The sequence below is a fragment of the Aphelocoma coerulescens genome, chromosome 2 (genome assembly GCF_041296385.1).
Source record: "Aphelocoma coerulescens isolate FSJ_1873_10779 chromosome 2, UR_Acoe_1.0, whole genome shotgun sequence".
NCBI lineage: Eukaryota > Metazoa > Chordata > Aves > Passeriformes > Corvidae > Aphelocoma > Aphelocoma coerulescens.
Window position 1 is genome coordinate 150238111 of NC_091015.1, and position 23716 is coordinate 150261826.

Genomic DNA, 23716 nt, shown 5'->3' on the forward strand with positions numbered 1-23716 from the left:
TTATGAAAGCAACACCACAAACCTCAACCCAACTCGCCCAAAGGAGAAAAAAAAAGAGAAAGTTTGAACCGGCACCAGCTTAAGACAGGAGCCCCTTAACCAGCAGGGAAATACTCACCAGAAATCTGGATTTTACCACAGGAAAGCAGGTCCGGAGAAAAAAAACATGCGAGAAGGGTCTTCTGCTTTCAAGCCGTTCCCTCGCCACGTGGTGTGGGGGAGGTACAGGCTGAGCCTCTGGGCTCACTGTTACGCAAAAAGTAACAGCTCGCTACACAGAGCTGGCACAGCACGACGTGCAGAGCTAACTCCAGCAGACACACAGCTGCCGGGACACCCTAAAAGTCTCTCAGAACCGGAGTTCAGAGATAGCACGTTGGGCGCCAAATGTGGATGGTATCTTTTCAGCTTTATACCGGCTAGCGCTTGTATTTCAATGCCTTAGAAAGCCTCGAGCAGCCCAGAGAGGCAGCACAGGCGATCTAGCACCTTAATAGCTCTAAAATCGGTACCTGTATCAGCTGCAGAGCAAATACCATCAGCAGAAGCAAAGAGGGAGAAATATAGCTCCCTGCCCGCTCAATTTCCTGCAGTTAGAAGCCTTAAGAAAGAGAGAGACAACCACAGATGTTCACAGGAAGATAGCTGAGCTGAGAGAGGGCGGAGCCTCCCCTCGACTATCCTTTATTCGGAGAAGAGGGAAGGGGAGGACCTGGGGTGAGTGGCCAATCAGACACTGCTGAAGAGTTTGAGTTACATTTGGTTTTGCCCGCGCTTCGAACAAAGGAGCTCGGAGCACGTGGCCGGAGCACGTGTCTTTGGGAGGGGGAGGGGAAGTTCAGAACAGGCAGCAACACTCCCTTCCATCTAGAAGGGCTTGCCCAGACCATTCAGGTTTTGTACATAAAGAAGACACAGGATAAGAGGCACAGTGTGCACTTTAACACAAGAATACAGCTGAATACTTATCAACCCCCTCCAGTAACTACCTCTGTACATTTGTGTGTTGGCAGACATGGAACATTAGCAAGGCTGTACAGGGGATTTCACAGAGATAAACCAGGAGTGCAATAGTGCAACAGCCCTGGCCCTGCAGCACAGACACCTGTTAGAACTCTGTCCTAGCAGACAGCTCCCTAACACAAGTCTTATTTTAAGTAATTTCTTATTTCTATTTTTCTATTTTATTTCAGTAGCATAGGAAGGATACACATTTGAAATTAACATAAATCCTTTAAAATAATTTTAAAATTTTAACTTTTTTTTCTATTTATTTAAACTTGCAGAAGAATACATGACACATTCCAAACATGCAGCCAAGGAAAGCACTGAAAAAGAATAATAAAATCAAATAATGCAGTAACAGCCAAATAAGCCTGTAATGGCCAAATATTTTCTCAGAAATTCTGTAAACAGATTGTGATTGGGACGTCTCAGGAAGAACTGTCTGAAAAAGTAAGATTTCAAGAAACAAAATCTTAGAAAAATTGAAGCATAGTTGTCAGAAAACCATCTCTTTAAAATATCCACATTTTATACTTTGTATAAGCCTATTTAAGATAATCTGAACAAATGAGCCTTAAGAGTAATTGAACACAGAAATGGAAATGCTCAAAGGGAGCGTCTCCTGGTGGCTTGCAGCCATTTAATTATTACAGAGTGGTTTGGGTTGAAAGGGACCTTAAAGATCATCTAGTTCCAACCCCACTGCCATGGGCAAGGACACCTTGCACTAGACCAAGTTGCTCAAAGCCCCATCCAGCTGGGTGCTGAACACTTCGAGGGGCAGGGTATACACAACTCCTCTGGGCAACTTGGTCCAGTGACTCAGCACTCACACAGTGAAGAATTTCCTCCAGTATCTAATCTAATCTAATCTAATCTAATCTAATCTAATCTAATCTAATCTAATCTAATCTGCTCTCTTTCAGTTTAAAGCCATTATCTCTAGTCCTATCACTACATGCCCTTGTCCAAAACCCCTCTCCACCACTATTGCAGGCCCCTTTTAGGTACTAAGAGGCTGCTCTACGATCTTCCCAGAGCCTTCTCTTTCCCAGGCTGAATAACTCCAACTCTCTCAGCCTGTTGTCACAGACAAGGTGCTCCAACCCACTGCTAATCTTCGTGCCCCTCCTCTGGACTTGCTCCAACTGGTCCATGTCTCTCTTTATGTTGTGGTCCTCAGAGCTGGATGCATTTCTGCAGGTGGGGTCTCACCAGAGCAGAGCAGAGGGGCAGAATCTCTCTGGACCTACAGGCCGTGCTTCACATGATGCAGCCCAGGACATCTTTGGTTTTCTGGGCTGCAAGTGCACATTGCTGGGTCATGTCCAGCCTCTCATCCACCAGCACCCTCAAGTCCTTTTCTCAAGGGTGGCTCAATCCATTCTCTGCCCAGCCTCCTTTTGTGCTTGGGATTGCCCTGCCTCGGGTGCATAGTAGCTTGCTGTGCAACACCACTCCAGATTCCTCAAGGTAACACAAATAATTTAAATAATAAAATATCCTTGATTCTCATAGAAGCAAAATAAGAGAGAGACTACTTGATACGTTGTTCCTGGGAACCATGATTACAGATGAGTAACATGGAAAAAAGGATGAACCTTTTCCCCATGTTCAGTTATTTCCAGATGCAAACAAGAACTCTCTTGAAACAGACACACATTTGGAATGTGAGTTCTAGTCTTTGCATATTGTAATACCTCTGAAGAGGTAACCATTTTACTTGACTTTGTTCCCTCTGTGCCAGGAGACAGCAGAGCATGTTTCCTGACGTAACTCACAGCAAGAAGAATTTGACAAAGAACAGCTGAAATTCTCATCTATATTAAAGCTACCTGCAGTAGACCAGAGGTGACAAAAGCATGTTGACTATGATTCTATTGCTCTTTCATTCCTCCATTTCCCAAATATTACATGTTCTTAACTCTGTGTTGCCAAAGATTAAACCTCAGGTTACTAAGTAATATTCATATATATTGAAAAGCACTTAATTTATGCTCCAAAGCAATAAACTATATAAAATCTTTTCTATAGGACCTCTGAAGGAATTCTACCATCTTGTTTGATGCTATTGGCCAACAATAAAATTTAGATGCAAAACAGTCATGCAACAGTAATACATTCACTGAGTCTTCTCAAAAAGCATTTTCAAGACAGTTTTGAAAGGACAGAATGAAAAGAGGTTTACAAATCCAGTATGTTTTAACTCACCGAGGTAAAAGTAAAGAAAAGCTTTTCAATATTGGATATACAATACAATCCTGCTGTAAGGAGAAGGAAAATCAGGTTCCTTGAAAGGCTTCTGCATTTGGAGGGTTTTTGCAAGCCACAATTGCTTGCCTCCCTCTTGTTATCTAATCGGTTCACTGATACAAATCCAGAGAATTTCCAGGACAGTCAAAACAATCACAACTAAAGAAACATTTATTCTTCTCTCAACAGATTCTTAGAGTTCTGAAATAATATTGGTAGGGAGATGCAAACTAAAAGGCTGCTTGTATTTGTGTCTCAGTACTTTGGTACCACAGATGACAGCAGGTTTCCTGCCAGTACACAACTTATTAGGCATTCTTTGCTACGGATCTGTAAGCCAACTATGAAGAAAGCCTAACCCAGGGTGAAGCTGTCACAACTGATTCTTTGGTTTAAATGTATTCACAATGCCAATTTATAGTAAGAAACAAAAATCTTCAGATACAACTACTCAACTCAATTAACAATACCAGTTTGTTACACAAAAGCATCCTCATTGGCCTGAGTACTCTCACATTCCAAATACACCATGTTTTGACTTATGCATCATAGACAGAACAGTTAAGTGACAATGCAGCATTTACAGTGGCATCTGAGGCAGAAGCAGCACCTCTGAGTTTCCCATCACACGTTAGAACACTGGTGCTTTTTCTGTCAGCCATCTTCTCATTGTAAATGAGTCACTTGAAATGAAGTATAAAATCAAATGAAAATGGCACAACTGAGAGTATACCAAGACCTTAACTAATAGCACTCGATGTATAATTGCCAGCTATACATTGACCCTTACTTTGCTTCTGGAAAAAGCTACTAAAGTATAATCTAGAAATGTGAACAGATTTTACTGCAAGGATAAATAAATATCCAAACCAATAATCTAACTGCTCCATTTAATTACCTGTAGAAGAAACATAATAACCCATTCATTTCACTCACATTTCACTCAAAACACTGAATGGCAAAATATCAAATCAGTTTTTTGGTTAACGGTATTTGAATTGGAGATTTTTTTCTTTATGATACATTCTACTTTGCACATCATATGCTTGTAACTCTTTATCTGACTATTTTTTTCAGAGGTAAACAGTGGCATTTAAAAACAGAAGTGAATTCTCAAAACTCAGAAGTACAGAAAATAAAGTCACTTGAAAAAGCAGTGCATTAATCTATTCACCTATGCAATAGCAGCCTCTGACAATTACTTTGACAAAGATGTTAATGCAGAAGACATTTTCCCATAGCTCTGAAAAAGCTTACTTCTGTGGCAGCAAAGTCAAAAAACTCTCAATTTCTTACAGAAAAATTCTAATGAAGAAATTTGATTTCCCTGTAAAACATCCCCTTTTTGATTTTCAGCAAATTGTACTGAACTCATCAGATTGTCTACCTAACCAGTTCTATAACAAATTGTTAACACAAACTACAGCAGAGCACACTGAATAATTAATTTCCAGAGTTCACCTTTATTAAAAACAAGGTTTTTGTTGTGAGAACAAATAATCTCTCACTTGTAGCTTGAAAGCCTAAGATAGGATCATTGGCTTCCAGGGTTGCTACCAGCTGCTTAGCAACCTGCCCTACTTGTCTTCCTTCCTTCCTGTTGTAGAGAACTGTGGCCAGAGGAGTCGGCTGGCGATAGATGAAAACTCGTCGCAAGCACTCGCAAAGAGCAGCGTAGGAGTAATCTGGAGCACAAGCCATGAACTTCTTGTCTTGTTTGGATGCTTGGACATAACCTATACAGCCCAAAACCAAGTAGATGGGATAAGTAATATATATGTGTTTCAACAGAACTTTAACTGGCTGATAAAAACCCATGCTTAACTTAAAAAATAATATGCAAGTTGTAAAAACAAACAACAACAAAACAAAACAAAAAACCCAACAAAACAAAAAATCTCCCACAAACAAACCACCAAACCATTCTTATTACATAAGCCAGTACTTTCTGAAGGAATGCATTGAAGGAATGCATTAACCAGTTTAATCAGTTTAATACCAATACACTATTCTCGTGTACCTCAACTGGTGTTTTGGATACATATGTATAGCAAGATACCCTTCCCACATCTGGCTCCTCTCTGCCTCACAAGGTCTTTCATTTTCTCAGCAGGATCATAAGGCACAGACATGGTCCATATGGGCAATCTTGGCCCAATATTAGCAGTCTAAGCAGAATAAATCTCTCTCCTCATTTCCCAGTGGGTAATTACATTTAAAAATTAAGATTTCTGTGTCTACCTAATCTTGAACAGACACTTAAAACTTGTCTTCTGTTTAGAAATGACTAAAAAAAAAGAGTTTTTTTTTAACACACTTTAATTTCTGTTAATATTCACTCAGAAGGAAAAAAAGCCTCAGTTTTCCACTGTCATTACAGGACTCTAGTAGCAAACAGACTCATTTCAGACTGATTTCCTTTCACACTTCTGAAAAGAGAATTTAGATACAATCTTTGCAAAGTGATCTACCATCTTTCTGAAAGGTTATTTGCTTCACTTCCATCGAACAATGCATGCCAATGGTTATCACATGGGACAACAAGACAGGAAAAATCTAAAGGTGACTTATTAAAACACCTTACCATAAGATTACATAGACCTAGACATATAATCAATTAACTGCAGCTATTGCCCTGACGATGTCTGTGTGAGTGTTAAGGTGGTGATTATGCTTTTCAGTCTAACTCAAGGTCATTCAGCCAAGGAACTCTCCTTTTTACTGTGCAGTACTGTGCTTACATCCTATACATGGTCTGAAAAGGCTTGTTTTCATCCCAGGGCATAAACATTTTATTTCTATGTTCTCTTATTTCTAAAATTAAGCTACCATGCTGCTATCAACAGAATTATAATAACTTTCAATTCAGATTTAAGTAAGTGAAATATCAGCATATGCCATAGCAGAAGTATTCAGATAGAAAAGTCTCAGAGGTGTGTGACACAGAAGTTAATTTCTTACCTAAAGCATTAAAAGTTGCAATGTGTTCCCACATATTCTCTGGTTGGTCAGAGTGAGGCTGCCAGAGAAGAGCATCAACATCATGCCGCAGGCAGAAGCATGGCATTTCTCTGGGATTCACAACAACTGAGAAAAGATACTGGTTGCTTCCAAGATTAATCTGAAAACAAAACGAATACAAAATGTTGATTCAAAGCAAAAATAGCAGATTCTGTTATACATACTGCCAAAGTTAGACGATCAACAGTTTTGTGTTTGTTAGTTGACAAAATGTTTGAATACATTATGCTGCATCCCACTGATCAACAGCTCAATACACCACAGGTGCCTTACGCATTTCAAGGAGATGCAATTAAAGTTTGTTGGAGTAATATTTAGAGAAACATTATGCCTGCTACACCAGCAAACGGGAATGCGTTTTGTGCAAAAATGGTTTTCTAGGACAGATCCTAACCTACAACTTTTGATGTTAAGAAAAGATTCTTTCTAAGTAATCACATCTGCTTTTCTGCAGGGCTTCTGCAGAGAAGGAAATACTGTCCCACTCAGGTAAAAGCAGCCAAGCACTGAAACAAGCATTAATTAGAATACTGAAATTATGAAATGTCAACGTTTTTTAATTTACTCACAATCAAGCAATTACTAAATTTCAGATTAGCACACTCTTCAATAAAAATGTTTGTAGGAGTTATGGGTAAAAAGCTGGACCAGCCACATTTCTGAAGGAAAAGGCTCTGTAATTGCTAACAAGAAACCCCAAACAACATGAAAGAAGAACTAAATCAAAGTGAAAATACATTCCTGTACGCTGAAAAATAAACTGAAATACTCATATTACTACCTACTTCAACAAGGACCAAACCCGCAAGCTCCCATAGAAGAGGTTGAAATTAGTATTTCCTACCCACAGTTACTGTCCTTTGACCATAACGCTTTCAACACATTAGCCTCTGAATTACTTTTATGCCACCCACTTTAAAAACTCTTTACAAGAACCCTGGAGTTCAAACTTGCTCCACAATGTCTTGCTGCCTGCTAGAAAGCAGCCTTTCTTGATCCTCTGATCTCATGTTCCTCCTGATTGTGAACACTACTGTCAATGCCACAGATGTCAGTTTTGTTTCTGTGCGAGATCTGTGGACTGTGTTTTATGCAAAAAGTGAGAAAGTTAATGGTGCAAATTTTGTATGTAAGAGTGCGGTAGAAGTTGTGTTACAGATCAGAGATTCCTATGTGGGATAAAGCTGCTGGGGGTGAAGCTCAATCAGGTATTACACTTGTGCCTTATCATCTCACTGATTGCTTTAAGCAATGCAGCTTTCCCAGTTAAACAACCAAAAGAAAATGTCTGGGAGACTGGCCAATGCATCAGGCTTAGATACCATCTGTCTAACTCATTCAAGGCCAAAGAAACCATTTTCAACATGTCTGGTCTTGAATGTGTGTAATGTCTCTGGGGCACAAACTTCTTACCCTTCAGTGCGAGAAGCAGCAGTTTAAGCTGAGTTATTTAGCACTTTATCCAGTCTGGTCTTGAAAATCTCAAGGACAGAGGTTGCACAACTTACTAGGCAACCCAAACCGTGCTACAACCATGACATAGTTATTGCTTTCATCCAGTTTTAATCTCTTGTTTCTATTGTTAGAAACATCTTCAAAAACCCAAGACCATGAGTTAATCTGTAAGGTTTTCACATGATTTTGTTGTTTCCAACTCTAGCAACAGACCAGATCAAATCCTAACTTAATGTTAGTCAGAGTTCCTTACAGCCCAGATCAAGCCCACTATTGAAGCAGTTTCCCCCAGTCTGTTATTTTCAGTGTGATTGATAAAGAAGTATTATAAAGTAATCTATGGTCCAGCTTCTTAGTAAAAAAGGTCAGGTTTCTACCAGGCTGTCTGAAAAATTACTGAGGAAAATGCAAACTAAGTAATCTAAAGAATTTTATGCCACTGAAAAAGACCCTTTTCTTACAATTATTGTGATATAACTGTGGTTTTTCAAATGGCTGACTTGTATATGTATTTTTTTAATCAGAACAAAAGGAACTTTGTTTTTATATTAAAATGACATTGAAGGACACATATGGGTTGACAATTACTGCTGCTACTGTGATTTGATATTATGTGAGAAATTTATGTGATTTCAATAGTCTACAGATTTTTGTACCAATAATAGAAGTCAAATTCCAAATTAAACAATGTTTTGAAGTACTTCTGTAGTAATTTGCAGTACTTACTATATGAGTGACTTTCAAGGTATTGCCATCAAATCTGCACAAGCTTGCGCCATCTTCAAGAAAAGCATCACATTCTTCTAATTCTTGAGCATTACAAGGTGGGTTTTCCTTTTCGGGGTTTGGATTCTGTAAAAAAGAATGAACCACACTGAAAATTTAAACTACTGAAAAAAATATATATGAATCCTTTTTATAACAAAAAAAAATTGAACATGAAGAATCATTTGCATATCCATACATACTGAAAGATTAAGCTATTATGTACTTCCTCAAAATTAATAGAATGATTTCTGCTGTGGAGGACAGCATGAATGGTAGGTACAATAAAATCAATTTCAGTTTGAGGAAAGGCACATAAGCCTACTAAACCACAGACAATAAATTTCCTTCTTTAAGTAGCAAAAGTATACAACCCTGAAAACATATGCACATTTAGTAAATGTACATCAGCATAAGCTTGTTTCAGCCTGCCATCAGAAATGCTATTAAAAAAATGTATTAATTCATTTTGTAAGCAGCTCTAAACACATGACATAGTTTTGCTAATAATAATTTTAATTTATTAAAATCTATTTAAAATTAATGAAAACTAATGATTAAAAAATCCTCACTTTAAGCTCAGTGTGAGGTACAGAAGAAAAGTAATTTGAAGTTCCAAATAAATCTATGGTCAAAAGATATACTACAATATCTTGCTCACAAATGCTGGGGGGGAGAGGAGGAAATCAATCTGGAGTACTAAATAGAATTTCTTTTAATAACACTTTTCAGCCTTATTAAAAGAAAAGTAATAATCCAAACCTAATATATCAAAATCCAGAAGGAGTCACACTTCACAAGTTTCAGATGAGATGCCATTTTTTAATTAAACCAAGTATCAAGCAAATAGCAGCTAAAAATTACATTTTACTTCAAGCAGACTTCCTGTACAACAATAATTCCAGAAAGTTCATGAGTCATGTTTATAGCTTCCTAAATTTTCCTTTTAAACATGTCATTTACACTCACAGTCTGTAGGTCAAGTACAGCACCCCCTAGGAAGACAGTATAAAAGTTTTGCTAACCTATTGATAAACAAGAATCAGACATCTTTCAAAATAATTTAAATTAATTGCTTTAAAACAAACTGCCACATCCTAAACAGTAGGAACAAAGTTTATTTTCAATGTTAAATCAGGCTTCTGTTTGGTGCACAGACACCATCATGTAAGTTAAATTCTGTCCCCCTTAAAGATGATTTTACTGCTCAAAGCACATTCACAACTGTAGTGCCATTAGTTTGTTAACAGTTTCGATTAAAAATGAATGTAGTTAGGAGTCTAAGTAATGAATGAATTGATGAGCTGGGTCAATGCAGTGCAAATTGAATTATCAAGAAAAGACAACGTGCAAAAGTACAAGAATTTTAAATGTTTGGTTCTCAACTCTTTACCATTACTTCAGAGGTAAGATGCATCAGGCTTTCAGATATTTCGGAGCACTGGGAAGAGTCCATAACAAATTCCCCTCTTGTGTCACCGATGATTAGCTCTGACCACCGGGATCCCTCATTTTTCTTAATCAGAGAAATTTCCAGACTAAAATGCAAAGACAGGACAAAGAATAGCACATGAAAACACAACATCCATTTGTCAGATTAGTCAAAAAGCTCTAAATGTAGATAAGAGCACTTCTCTTCACACTGAACTAATAATGAAAATCACATAACAGAAACCATTAGCATTCAAATTATAAAATAAACTATTCTAACAAAATATATCCTGAAGAAAAACAGGCCAAGTATGTGATTTCTAATAGCCTAAACACAAACCTCAGGGTTTTCAATGCAAGTGCAGTTTACCCTGAAGCAGTCTCATTAAAATATTTCAAATATGGCAGCAAAATCACATGTAAAGTAATCTATTCAAAGACTGACAGACGTTTACTACAGAGGTTTATTTGAAACATAAGTACTTAAGTGTGCTTTACCTCTATATGACATCTGGGACAAAAATATTGGTATTTTATAGACCTCAGAAATACTACAACAGTTAATTATCTATACTGTCTATCTAAAATCATATCTCACAAGAGATAAGATTTCTATAACATGTAAAAAAAAAAAAAAACCAACAACAACAAAAATGAGAACCCAGTATAATCATTAAACTATTAGGAATAACTAATCAAGTAAACAAAAAATAAGACACAGCCTGACGCACCAACATAGTAATTCCATTTAAATACTGTGTTGGACAAACACATAGATAATGATAAAACTGAAGTCAGTTTCATTATACTTGCTTTTTAGATACACTTCTAGGGTCGCCAGCAATGACAGCTGTAGTACACCTGACAGAACACCCTCTAAGTTGCTAATTACTGCACCATAGCAGCAACTATGTAGTAAACTCTGAATCAGTTTCCAAAGCAATTACACTGGTATTAGGAATAGCATACTATTACAGAAGACGTTTGGAGAAAGTTTTAGACTTTTAATCAATCAATTTATAGCAGTGCTGCAGCAGGAATATTAAGAACTGAGTGCAACTTATCACACTGAAACATGGAATTACTCTTTCTCATTAAAATTGAAACCTGAGATTCATGCAATAACACTCACTTGAATGAGTAATAAAAAAATCAAGTTATTCAGATGAGTTATTTTTCAGCATGATACCTAATAACAAACAACCCCACACATTTTAATCACAGTCGAATTTTAATATACAGTAATAGTATAATCTATATAAAAACATTAGTCCTTCTAATTTTTTTTGAGAATTACTATCCTTTACAGTTACCTCTTTGGAAACTGCAAAAAGCCAACTTTATCAGAACTCAAGGGGTAGCCTTTGTTTTAGATAAACAGCTATCAGCTGTTGAGTGGACCACCTGGTGGTGTACATGTTTCTTCTTGAGTTCATTAAAGAGTGTAAGTATCTCTGAGATAACCAGGCCAGCATGGCTAAGTGGATACATGGCTCAGCCCTCACAAAAGAAAAACCTGACTTTTAGGGAATGCTGAATTATTTTTTTGCACCCTCTTCATTCTTTCATACTTTTATTTCAGAATGAAAAAAATCCCCTAAAGTTTACTTCTCAAATAAAAGCACAAACATTTCTATTTGAGATCTACAGCATGTTCAGTGCACCCAGATTAATTTTCTATAAGGCACATAATATATAACGGATTAGGAAAATGTAATAAGGAATTTATAAATCAAACCTAAAGAACTGCTGTTGTATTATTACCAAAATGCTTGTTTGTGGAAAGTTGAAGAGAAATTATCAATACAAACAACAAGGTACCTTCAGACAAATCAATCCTGAAATGTAGTGAAAAAAATAATTGTTGAACCAATTAAGTTTATTCTTCTTACAAATCTATGTGTAACATTTTGATACCTGCCTGGGTTTTTTTCCTGGCAAATAACTGCAAAAGGAAGGGATTACTTTCACAAGTAAATAAAGAAGCAGTACGGAGACAGCAAAAGCCAGTGAACTGTTTTCAGGAGAGGAGACATTCTTGCAAGAAGGGAAATGTGGTGTAGCATTAAATGAGACCATCCCAGAAGGGCCAGAAGTCAGATATGGTGTATGTTTTTAAATCATTTCCTATCAATAGGAAAACTAAAAAATATATAAAATACCTTTTGTCCTCTCTAATTATCCATGTGCAGCTTTCATGGTCCACAGATGAATAGAGCTTTCCTTCCATTAAAGGAGGCTGGTCTTTCAGCATAACACATATATTATCAGGGGAAAAATGTATTTTTATGTCATCTTTAGTGATGTCTTGAGGCAGGTGAACTGTTACTGTCACATCATCTTCAGTCTGCTGCCAGTAGTAGAAAGGGTCTACAATTGGAAACATGCAGGAAAATACAGACTAGATTACAAGTATTTCTGGATTCCACAGCATGCAATGCTGGGACATAGTGAATTTTGTGAAAGACACTGCGTTTTTGAAAGAGTAGAAATTAACTTTTACTGTGATCAATTTACACAAAATACATTCTGATCATAAAATGGAGAAACACCTTAAAAATCATTTGTGTCCCTCATTTGGAAAGTAATTTATATTCATGTCTGTACTCAAATATGCTGATAGTTGTACAGTGGGCATTAACTGTTACTCTTAAGTTTAGTGTAGCATTATGAAACTGGAACCCAAAATGTACTTAAATACAATGAAACATTAATGATTAATAATTTGGTTGAAGAGACATCAGGCGAAGTATACTGACTGATGCTAGAACTATATGCCATTCAGAGATAGGAACACTTTTTTCTTATATATTGTCCCAGAAGCTACACTGACTACTCAATAGCAATGATTTTATAAGAAGTAGTCTTAATCTGCCTCAGCTAATGGAGATGAAATAAAACTGCTTGCCCAGAGGTAGTGATTGGCTTTTTCTACTGTGTCTAGAATCTGTCTGATTATTAAACTGCTAGAAGAAAAGGCCTTTTAAGATAAATTTTTAATACAAAAGGAATGTTATGACAGCGTGAGTGGGTAATGCACTGTTGGTCACAGAAAATACAAATACAAATGAATACATTTTCTAAAGAGCAATCTTGTACAAGTTACCTCTCTGTTTTGAGAAAAAGTGAAGTATGGGTTCCCCGTGAAAGCTCTCAAGTCATCACAACCCAACCCAAGATTCCACTGATCAAAGCTTCATACCAGCAACTGTGACTCGGGAAGGACTCTTGTACTATTGCCCTTTGCCACAACTGCCCTGGTTGCAATGCAGTCACAGGTGCTACAATTATACTTCCCCAGAAACTACCACCATCTGAGACTTGGCAGCCTTCAAAATTCTAAACACTGACACAAACTGTATCTGATATTAAAAGCCCATTATGCCTGCAATTTTATATAACAGTGCAACTAAAATTAGAGCCAACATTAGGTTTAGCAAACCTAATGTAAAAGGCAACTGCATAGACACTGCATTATGGTGCTCAGTGCACTGAACTCCTTTGCCTCAAGGTTTATGTGTACAGACTGTTCTTAATAAAATTACAAGTACAACATCACAGTTGTCACAGTGTTTAATAGTGTTAAATTCCAGAAATTTGATCCTTTCCTATTGTTTTTCAAATAGGTTTTCACACTATTGACAAAGATTGTGCTAGTATCCTTCAGTTAGGATTTGTTCATTAACCAATACCTGATAGGCAGAAGCAAAAATAAAACATGAAATAATCTAACATAATTACATAAACATACATATTATGGAGCTCAGTGATACTTAAGACTAAACAACTCTATTAATACATTTTTACATACTTAGAATTGTTTTGAGTGCAAAGAAAAGCAAGTATGAATGCCTTCTGTGGAAGTTACTACTTTTTCTAAACTCCTTTCCCACTGGACAAAAGAGAACCTTTTACACGAATCTCATTCTTCAAAAGAAAAATATTTTTAAAAATAATTATTTAAATTTTAGAAAGGCAGGAATAAATTACATAACAGAAAGCTTTCTGATGAACAACAATTTGGGGAGGTCAATGCCCCCACTCCCATCTAGGAAGACTGGCTTCTTAATTTGACTACTTCAGACAGACACCTAAATTTAGGTGTTAGCAATCCAATACCAAAAAACTTATTATAGGTCTTTTTGCAAAACATCGTTTAAGTGTCTCCTATCCAAAAAAGAGCTCCTAATATAGGTTTATGCACAATACAACTTCCAACAGTAAAGGCAAACAAACAAACGAAAGTCAATCTGTCCAGAACATAGATATTAAAACATTTATTCCTAGAGTTCCCAAACAAATGTTAAACTAACAAGATATGTTCTAAATCAAAGAAGAGAGCAGCCTATCATAACCTGTCAGACTAAGTCTTACCTTTCTTTTCATTTGATACTTTTGCATCATCGTTTTCTTCTAATTTGTCACTTTCATTTTGCATAAATGTGAATGGTTTGTGGGAAACAATCATTAGACCATCCCCACTTGGCTCTACTGCTGCATAATGGGGGACTGATTTTCCTTGCAAAACTCTCCTTTTAACAATTTCATATCTTTGATCACCTATAAAATAAAATTTTTAAAAAGTCATGATATATTTCTAAAAGACAAATTATTATCTAAGGAACACATCACATTTAAAAATACTAAGCAATCCTACCTGTTAAATCACAGTACCATGGTTTTCCAATGTGTTATACTGGATTAATCTAAGATTGCCATTTATTCTTATGATGTCTTTGCTGATCACAGCTAGCCCAGCACAGCCTCTGTACATACATTTTTTTTCTTGTAGAGAAGGTCAGAAGAAAGCTAAGCATGTCAGATTTTCTGAATCTCATAAGGCAGCATGGTGGTTCCTTATTTCAAGCTTTTACAGCAAGTACTCCTAAAAGTTTGGTTAATGAAAGAAAACCAACTTTGAAAGGGTATATACCTTTGTTACAGTCCTCTGAAGTACCACAGAAGATATGAAAAGACCTAACTACTGCCACCATTCTGATTCATTTTTATGCTTCCATTTTTTTGTTCTTTGGTAACAGAATAGTGGTGAGTATGATCCCTTTGTCCAGTCTACCAAACAGGGCAGAGATGTCCCAGTTGTTGGTGTCAAGAGACATAACCATGTTTTAAGGCTTTGCTTTGATGAAGCCTGGATTTTGGTAATTTAAGAAATGGCTTGTTCATTAACTACTTACTTTTACTACAGTCTGATTTAATAAACTGCACCCACAGGCACAGTTTCAAGAGAAGTCATGCAACAGCAATTGACTACTGATGAAAGAGAATGTAAAGTATTGTAATTCCTCAAAACAGCTTTTATCTTTGAGAGTGGTTCATACATCAGTTTTGATTTGTGAGATGCTTGATTAAATGAAATCAAAATTTATTTCACTCTTCATAATTAAGGATTGCTTTCAATTTTGTTATTTACATCTCTACTGACAGTAATTTCAAAAATTTTCTGTTCCCTGGAAATGCTGGAGAACTGGAAAGACTTTTTGAAAGATTTTTAAATTCACTTTTATGGATTCCAAGAATTTTTGTCATAAGTCATAAAACACACAACGTAAAAGAAAATTATGAGAGTGTACAGTATTAAAAAACATTAAAAAATTCTGTGTTGGTGCTCTTATTAAGTAGCGGTCTTCAGTTCTCGACTGGCAGTGTTACTGATTTAGTTTTTCTTCTAAGTTATAACCAGTAACGTTCAGAGGTTTCTTTCTCTTGCTGAGCTGGCCACAAAAGCATAAGGCATTTGGTCTCATGTGGCTTTCTGAGAAATATTTCCATCATCCAAGGTTTCAACAGCAGAAAATATAACTAAAGCCACTGAGGGCAACACAGCTGGTGAAGGGCTGGAAAGAATGTCCTACCAAGACTAGATGAGGACTTCAGGCTTGTCTAGTTTGGAGAAAATGAGGCTGAGGGGCAACCTCATTGCTGTCTAGTCTTCCTAGGGAGGGGAGAGGGAGATGCTGAGCTCTTCTTCTCGGTATCCAGTGACAGGACATGTGGGAATGGTTCAAAGCTGCACTAGATGAGGTTCAGACTGGACATCAGGAAGCACTGCTTTCCTGAGAGGGTGGTTAAACACTGGAACAGGCTTCCTAGAGAGATGGTCAAAGCCCCATCTGTCAGTGTTTAGGAGGCATTTGGACAATGCTCTTAACAACAGGCTTTAACTGGTCAGGCAGTTGGACTAGATGACTGTTGTAGGTCTCTTCCGAATGAACTATGCTATGCTATGCTATGCTATGCTATCCTATCCTATCCTATCCTATCCTATCCTATCCATACTATATATGTAGGAGATGGAAGAACATTTGGCTAGTAACATCAAAGTATGCAACCAACTGCTTTAGTTCAACTAGTTAAAGATCTTGTTTCTATCAGTATCCAAATTCTGTTTCCTGGAACATAATGAGCAAGACTATATCACAGTCATTCCAAGAAGGTCTATTAATTTAATCCACACATCTTTAAATCAGACAGTGAAACATGGGGTCTTCCATCCTTTATGTAAATCATGATATTTAATGTACATATATATATGGTCATATAGAATATATAAAGTATAATTTGTCAAACTTTATTAGGATAAAATATTAATTAGTAGGTATTAACATACTAATAAGTTTTCAATGTGTTGGTCTAAAATTAACGGAATAACTTCATACTCTTACAGCAGGAAAACTTAGAATATGCAGTATTTACTTTTTATAAAGGTCTTACAGGTCTACAGGTCTTATATTTATCTCATACTAATTCCAATCCCACTACATCATTAATTGGAAGCAAAAAAAAAAATCAACAAAAAAACATAACCAAAGACCCATATCCAGCTGTACAATATTTTAAAAAATACAACAAGATGTAAGTTAGGAATAGAATCACACACACGATCACCAGGTTGGAAGAGACCTTCAAGATCACGGAGTCCAACCCATGCTCTAACACTACCTCAACTAAACCATGGTACTGAGTGCCACATCCAATCTTTTTTAAACACATCCAGGGATGGTGACTCCACCACCTCCCCAAGCAGACAGTTCCAGTACTTTATCACTCTTTCAGTAAAAGCTTTTTCCTAACATCCAACCTAAATTTCCCTTGCTGCAGCTTAAGACTGTGACCTCTTGTTCTGTCAGTTGCTGCTCGGAGAGAGACCAAGCCTCACCTGACTATAACCACCTCTGAGGTAGTTGTAGAGAGTCATAAGGTCACCTCTGAGTCTTCTTTTCTCCAGGCTACACAACCCCAGCTCCCTCAGTTGTTCCTCATAGGGCTTGTGTTCCAAGCCCTTCACCAGCCTTGCTGCCCTCCTTTGAACACGTTCAAGCATCTCAATGTCCTTCCTGAATAGTTCCGTATAATCTTGATTTTGCAAGACCAAGCTAAACAGAAATTGCGTTTCATAACATTCAAGTAAAGTTCTACCTTGTTTTCTAATTATCTTAACCACACAAGTGTAAAACTTTACTTCTTCCTGTTTTTCAAATGTCTGTCAGAATTTAGATTTACAACCAATAACTTGATCTCAAAATGTAAGAAAAAGTTACCTATGTAAAATCTAAGCTGAAGTTTTGTGGAAAATAAATATCAGAACCTGTGGAAAAGTAACTTCTAAGACAAAGAATAAAAGCATGATTTTTATTTTTTTAAACATTACTCACCAGTAATATAAATGTAAAACACTTACCCTCTTTTTTTTCTGCAATTGTAACCCATTCCAAGGTAACATGAAATCCACTTCCTTTTGTGTCCAGTTCATCTTTTTCTACCCTAAGCAGCAGCACAGCTAGTGAATGTGCATCCGATTTTACAAATGAAACACTGTGTGCCACAATAAATGGACTTCCTAGTTCTTCATTAAACACAATCTAGAAGACAAAAATGTAATAAAAACTCAGTTAAAGCTGGAAGCCTTGCTCTTTTACAGAAAGCAGGGAAGGGTTTCAGTGAATGTCAAATCAGTAACAGTTTGTCTCCCACAAATCTCTCTGCCAATATGAACCCACAAATGTCATACATTTCTGGTTCCTCCTTCTGTGGCTATCAAGCTACTGTACTGAAATGTTTTTAAACATTATTGTTTATATTGAACAATCACTATAAGAGCCCATTAAACAAAGCACAAAGATCCCCAAACCTGTCTGCATTGTGGCTGTTTAGTACTGCAATAAATAGAGGAACAGCAACTGATGAGCATAACAGGGTCCATAAACACTGCCTATCAACTGGGCAAAGAGTCTCACACTCAAGATGAAAATGTAGGCATTTCCCCAAGGCCCTCATTAGTTCTCTAGATACTTCAACATTCTGAAAATCTTTGCAGACCTTGACATGTGCAAACAAGAAGACAAAAAGGTCCAAGGCATTACTGCCAGTGTTTCATCATCAAACCTAAGTGCCATTATTTAGCTTTGCAAAGAGATCCCATTTTCCTCCTCTATGAAGTAAGAAACAAAAAAGCTATAATGAAATAAAGGAGAATAATATTCATGTTTAGGAGAAGCTAGGGTCAGAAGTTCTTGAATTTTTATTTATGTACATGGATTGGAAAAGTCCATCCAATACTTGGATGTGACTAGGTAGGCAGAATACATAAATATTACTGTCAGGCTAATAAGCACCACTTTGAATATAAAATGTCATTACTTATGAACTTTAAATTATAAATTTCATTAATTCATGAAAATTATTTCATTAATTTCATACAAAGGACTCCACATCTTATAGCATGAGACATTTGGTACCTATAGCTGGAAGTTTTAATTCTAAAAAACAGGTATTCCAGCTTTTTTCAAAAAGTACTCATTCAGCAAAAACCCAATAAGATAAAAACAAAATGAATCCAAACAACAGGGAAGAAGAAGAAAAGAAATATTATTTGCTAGAAGGTTAACATGTGAAAATGAAAGAACAAATGAAAGAATAAATTACAAAGAATTCAAGATGCAGTGGTTGAATGAGTATAGACTCAATCCAGCTGTTGTTACTGAAACCTGACAAAGTTTGAGGATTTATGGGGTTGTGATATTAACACAACTTTAAACCACTGGGTGCCCCACATACTCAACGAGTCAATTTATATGGCGGCAGACCCTCACATATAAATCTCATATTTTTGTTACACTGACAATTTCAACATAACTTATTTATGTGTCAGCATTCTCACACAAAACAGAATAAAAACCAGTTGGTATTTATTATGAAGCATCTAAAAACAGGATGATCAATTTACTTTACTGAACTCTCAAAAGATGTAGAAAAATGAGCTAATCCATCATGTTGAAATCTTCCACTTCAATATGTACACCTACGTTTCTGCCAGTACTAAAACATCCGTGGTTTCTTGGGAAACTACCCCCTAATAAAGAAAATAGTGCAATATGCGGGCACTTTTTACCAGATTCATCTTTCATAAACAAAGAGGAACTAACCACAGAACATGAGACTCACAATTTCAGGTAGAAACGTAACTTAACTATATTTGTTGTGTCCAAGCAGGATAATGAATACCATCATTAATGCAGTAACAACACTTTGATAGGGATGTATGTACAACTCCTAAATACGTTATTACAAGACGTACCTCCCACTTTTCAGATGCACTGCTTCCACGCTTGCCTGATTTAATTAAATACAGTCTTCCTGTACCATCAGAAAGGGTAACCCACGTGGAGGATGAGAAATGCATTGAGGCACAAAGGCGGTTATCACACGCAGTCAAGTCTGTAGGTAGCCTGAAAACTTCTCTTGGTTTTTGTAGAGCAGTGTCCTATAAACAAAAAGTCATGAACTAAGACTTCATGAAGTATTTATTAATTTCAGTAAATATTACAGGCAAATTAAGAATACCAAATCTTAGTAGCAATTTACCAGTTTTGTGTGTCATTGAGCATATTTGGGAAAAAGTGGGTAGCAAGCATAATTCCCACATATGTGGAAAAGGTGGCGCGAATTCATCAAACTGATTTCTGTAAGTGTTTTCTAACTGATATTTCAGCACTTTTATTCTTCAACTTTACAGCAGTAATTATATTTTGTATTAGAAAAGGCTTTTATTTTCCCCTAGCATTCCTATATAATAATCACTTACCTCAAATAATTCTAGTCCCAGTAAAAATGTGGAGACTTAAAAAGAAATGAAAGCCACAGAACTGTATTCAAACTAGTACATAAAACTCACCTGTAAATTTAAAAGAATTTTAGCTTATTCTGTTGCACAACTGGCAAATACAATTTCTCAGCCTTCCTAGAGCAGTCACTTTATTCAGTAAGTTAAGAAAAGTAAGACCTGTGATTAGCCAGCAAAGAAAAGCTGTGCTAATTCATACTATAATTAAAAATAACTTTTCCATCACATTATTATTATACTATGGAGTTAAATCCAGTTGGCAGCCAGTCACTAATGGTGTTCCCCAGGTCTCAGTATTGGGGCCAGTCCTGTCTAATATTCTTATCAATCATCTGGATGAGGGATGTGAGGGTACCCTCAGTCAGTTCGCAGATGACACCAAATTGGGCAGGATTGTCGATCTCCTGGAGGGCAGGAAGGCTCTGCAGAGGGATCTGGGCAGGCTGGATCAATGGGCCAAGGTCAATTGTATGAGGTTCAATAAGAAAAAGTGCTGGGCCCTGCCCTTGGGTCACAACAACCCCATGCAGCACTCCAGGCTGAGGGCAGAGTGGCTGGAAAGCTGCCCAGTGGGAAAGGACTAGGAGTGCTGGTCAACAGTAGCTGAACATGAGCCAGCATGTGTCCAGGTGGCCAAGAAGGCCAATGGCATCCTGGCCTGTATCAGAAGTAGTGTGGTCAGCAAGATTAGAGAAGTGATTGTCCCCCCGTACTGGGCACTGGTGAGGCTGCACCTCAAATCCTGGGTTCAGGTTTGGGCCCCTCACTACAAGAAACACACTGAGGGGCTGAAGTGTGTCCAGAGAAGGGCAATGGAGCTGGGGAAGGGTCTGGAGCACAAATCCTATGAAGGAGCAGAGCAGCTGCGGGAGCTGGGGTTGTTTTGCCTGGAGAAAAGGAGTCTAGGGGGGACCTTAGCGTTCTCTACAACTACCTGAAAGGAGGTTGTAGCCAGGCAAAGGTTGGTCTCTTCTCAAGTGACAGGACAAGAGGAAATGACCTCAAGTTGCTCCAGGGGAGGTTTAAATGATATTAGGAAAAATTTCCTCACCGAAAGGAAACAGCCCTGGAACAGGCTGCCCAGGGTAGTTGGCGGCATCCCTGAATAAATTTCAAAGATGTGTGGATATGACATTTAGGGGCACAGTTCAGTGATGGACTTAGCAGCGCTGGGTGACTGGTTGGACTCAATGATCCTAAAAGGCTTTTTCAACCTTAACAATTCTATGATTCTACTACATGTCAAGATAAGTTTATTTAGCATCCTGTTGCAGTGTCACACTGCAATCTTTTTTAAGATTTATCTGAACTACAGATAGCTTTTGACCAGAACAAACAGAGACACTATGGTGAAAAAATTGCACAGATTATGTAATTCTTCAGTGAACAATCAAGACATATGGATTTTTTAAAAATTATGCATACCACTACATTTTACAAAAAAAAAAATCCATTATTTCCTGCTCTGTTAACTTTACACAAATCAGCTTGATTCAATAACAGTGCAAAATGGATGTTAGATTACCAATTCCATCTATATTTCTAGTAATTGTTCTCGTAAGTCTGCTTTAGTTCTGTTTTGTGTTCTTAATTTTCTGCTAATTCTAACAGAAAAAAACTGCTTTCATGCTGAAAACTGGATTTCCAACTGTTTTCATTAAGTACAGCGACATGTCTTCCAGCATATCTTTTACGGATTATTCTTTATCTTCTGCCTTCACTCTCACATACAGCTCTGTCTTTGCTGAATAAGGCTTTGTGACTTTCTGTTCATTATTTGGCTCATGGAATGTCAGCAATGCTGCTGCCTGCTTAGGACTAAGATTTACCTCCACTTTTTTGTTGAAGTAATCTCTGAATACCCAAGAGGCTTGTTAGGTGAAAAAAAAAAAAGCCCTAACAAAATCTTTATGCTTTGAAAAGAATTTAGCATCACAGTTTAAAAAGCAGTCAGGACATGCTTTATCAGCAATACAGTTTGATCAGCTACTTATGAAATAGATCAGGCTGTAGTATTAAGAGCACAAACAAATTATTCTCCCAGAAAAATATAAGATGCAAACCGCAGATTCAGCGACATCACAGTCACATCTCTGTGATCTTTTAAATAACTGAAATACCACTTAATAGTTTAAAGCTTTTCAAATGAAGTAAGAAGCTGTTAAATAAAATGGGCTGGCAGTTTGTCAAAAGTGGGGTCCCTCAGGGATTGATACCAGGCCCCACACACTGAACATCTTCATAAGTTACCTGAGTGATGGGATTGAAAGCACCCTCACCACATTTGTTGATGGCACTAAACTAGGTGATCTGCAACAGAGAGCCTGGAAGAGTAGGGCAGCAAGAATGCTGGGAAAATAAGCAAGGACAAGCATGGTCCTGCACCTGGAATGGAATAACCTGAGAGCTCAGAATAGGCCAGGATCTGTGTGGCAGGGAGCAGCCTTGCTGAAAAGGACCTAAGGGCAACAGGGACAACAAGCTGACCATGAGTCAGAAGTGCAATGCTGCAGCACTAAAGGCAAATTGGATCCTGGGCTGCATCTGCAGAAGTATCACCAGAAAAGAGGTGTGATCATCCCACTCTACCCAGTGCTTGTCAGGCCCCACCTGGAGTAATGTGTCCACAGCTGAAAGAAGACATGGACAAATTGGATAAGGTGCAAAGGACAGCCATGAACACCATCAAATGGCTAGAGAATTTGCCCTATGTGAGAAGATTGAAGGAGTTAGGCCTCATCTCCCTGGAGAAGATTCAGGGAAGACCTCATCACAGTACTTCAGGGCAGCTACAAAGAGACCAGGGGCTCTCTCTTCACAAGAAGTTGCATAGAGAAGATAAGGGACAACAGCTAAAAGTTGCATTAGGAGAGGTTTCATCTAGACATAAGAGAAATTTTTCAATGAGAACAATCAATGACTGGAACAACCTCCCCAGGGACATGGCAGAATCTCCATCACTGGAGGTTTTCAAGACACAGCTGGACAGAGTGCTAGATTATCTAATCTAGGCTCCTTTTGCCATGAAAGCTTGGACTACATGATCTTTTGAGATCCCTTCATCTGGGCTGTTCTATGATTCTAAAATAAACACAGGACACAAAAAATATAATTTAAAATATTATAGATTCATAGACTTCAGGATCTGATTTGTGGTCTTCTTCCAGTAATGACAAAGAAAAGTAATTCCTGTTGTTTCTTTTCTGTATCTTAGAGGAATATTTCTCAGGAAGTTATGGTTCTTTCCCCTAATCTCACAGAGTTTTATATATATGTGTATCATATATGAAACAAAATTAGATACAATGGTATCTAATGGTATCATAGGTATTTTACAAGCTAGTGTACCTACACATATTTGAACAAATAAAATCATCTCGGAAAAAAAAGGTGCTTGACTGACCTTTAGAGATCATCCCTTTTCAAATCCAATCTATCTTCTTAATTCAACAACAAATAGACCATGTTGAGAACGTAAAAAATGGTCACAGAGACAAATAACTATTTTTTTATTTTACTAGGCTCATTTCCAGTCAGTTGATCTACAATTATTTTTGAAGGTCCACAAATCAGAAACCTCTGTTTAACAAGAGAGAAATTCTTCCCTCATTACTAAAAGTCAGCATTACTGTCACTAAAATGAAA

At 37.2% G+C, this 23716-nt stretch overlaps 1 protein-coding gene across 1 annotated transcript in view; it reads right to left on the minus strand.

The window, feature by feature from the left end:
- Nucleotides 1-862: 862 nt before the first annotated feature.
- NUDCD1 (NudC domain containing 1) overlaps nt 863-23716 on the minus strand; it is a 39314-nt gene continuing 16460 nt past the window's right edge. Inside the window, exons 3-10 of the mRNA XM_069005356.1 lie at nt 19526-19711; nt 17630-17810; nt 14305-14490; nt 12093-12300; nt 9893-10037; nt 8461-8586; nt 6220-6379; nt 863-4994 (exon numbers count right to left, since the gene is read on the minus strand). Coding sequence (XP_068861457.1) covers nt 4702-4994; nt 6220-6379; nt 8461-8586; nt 9893-10037; nt 12093-12300; nt 14305-14490; nt 17630-17810; nt 19526-19711 — 1485 coding nt within the window. The 3' untranslated portion in view covers nt 863-4701. The remainder of the gene's footprint in view (nt 4995-6219; nt 6380-8460; nt 8587-9892; nt 10038-12092; nt 12301-14304; nt 14491-17629; nt 17811-19525; nt 19712-23716) is intronic.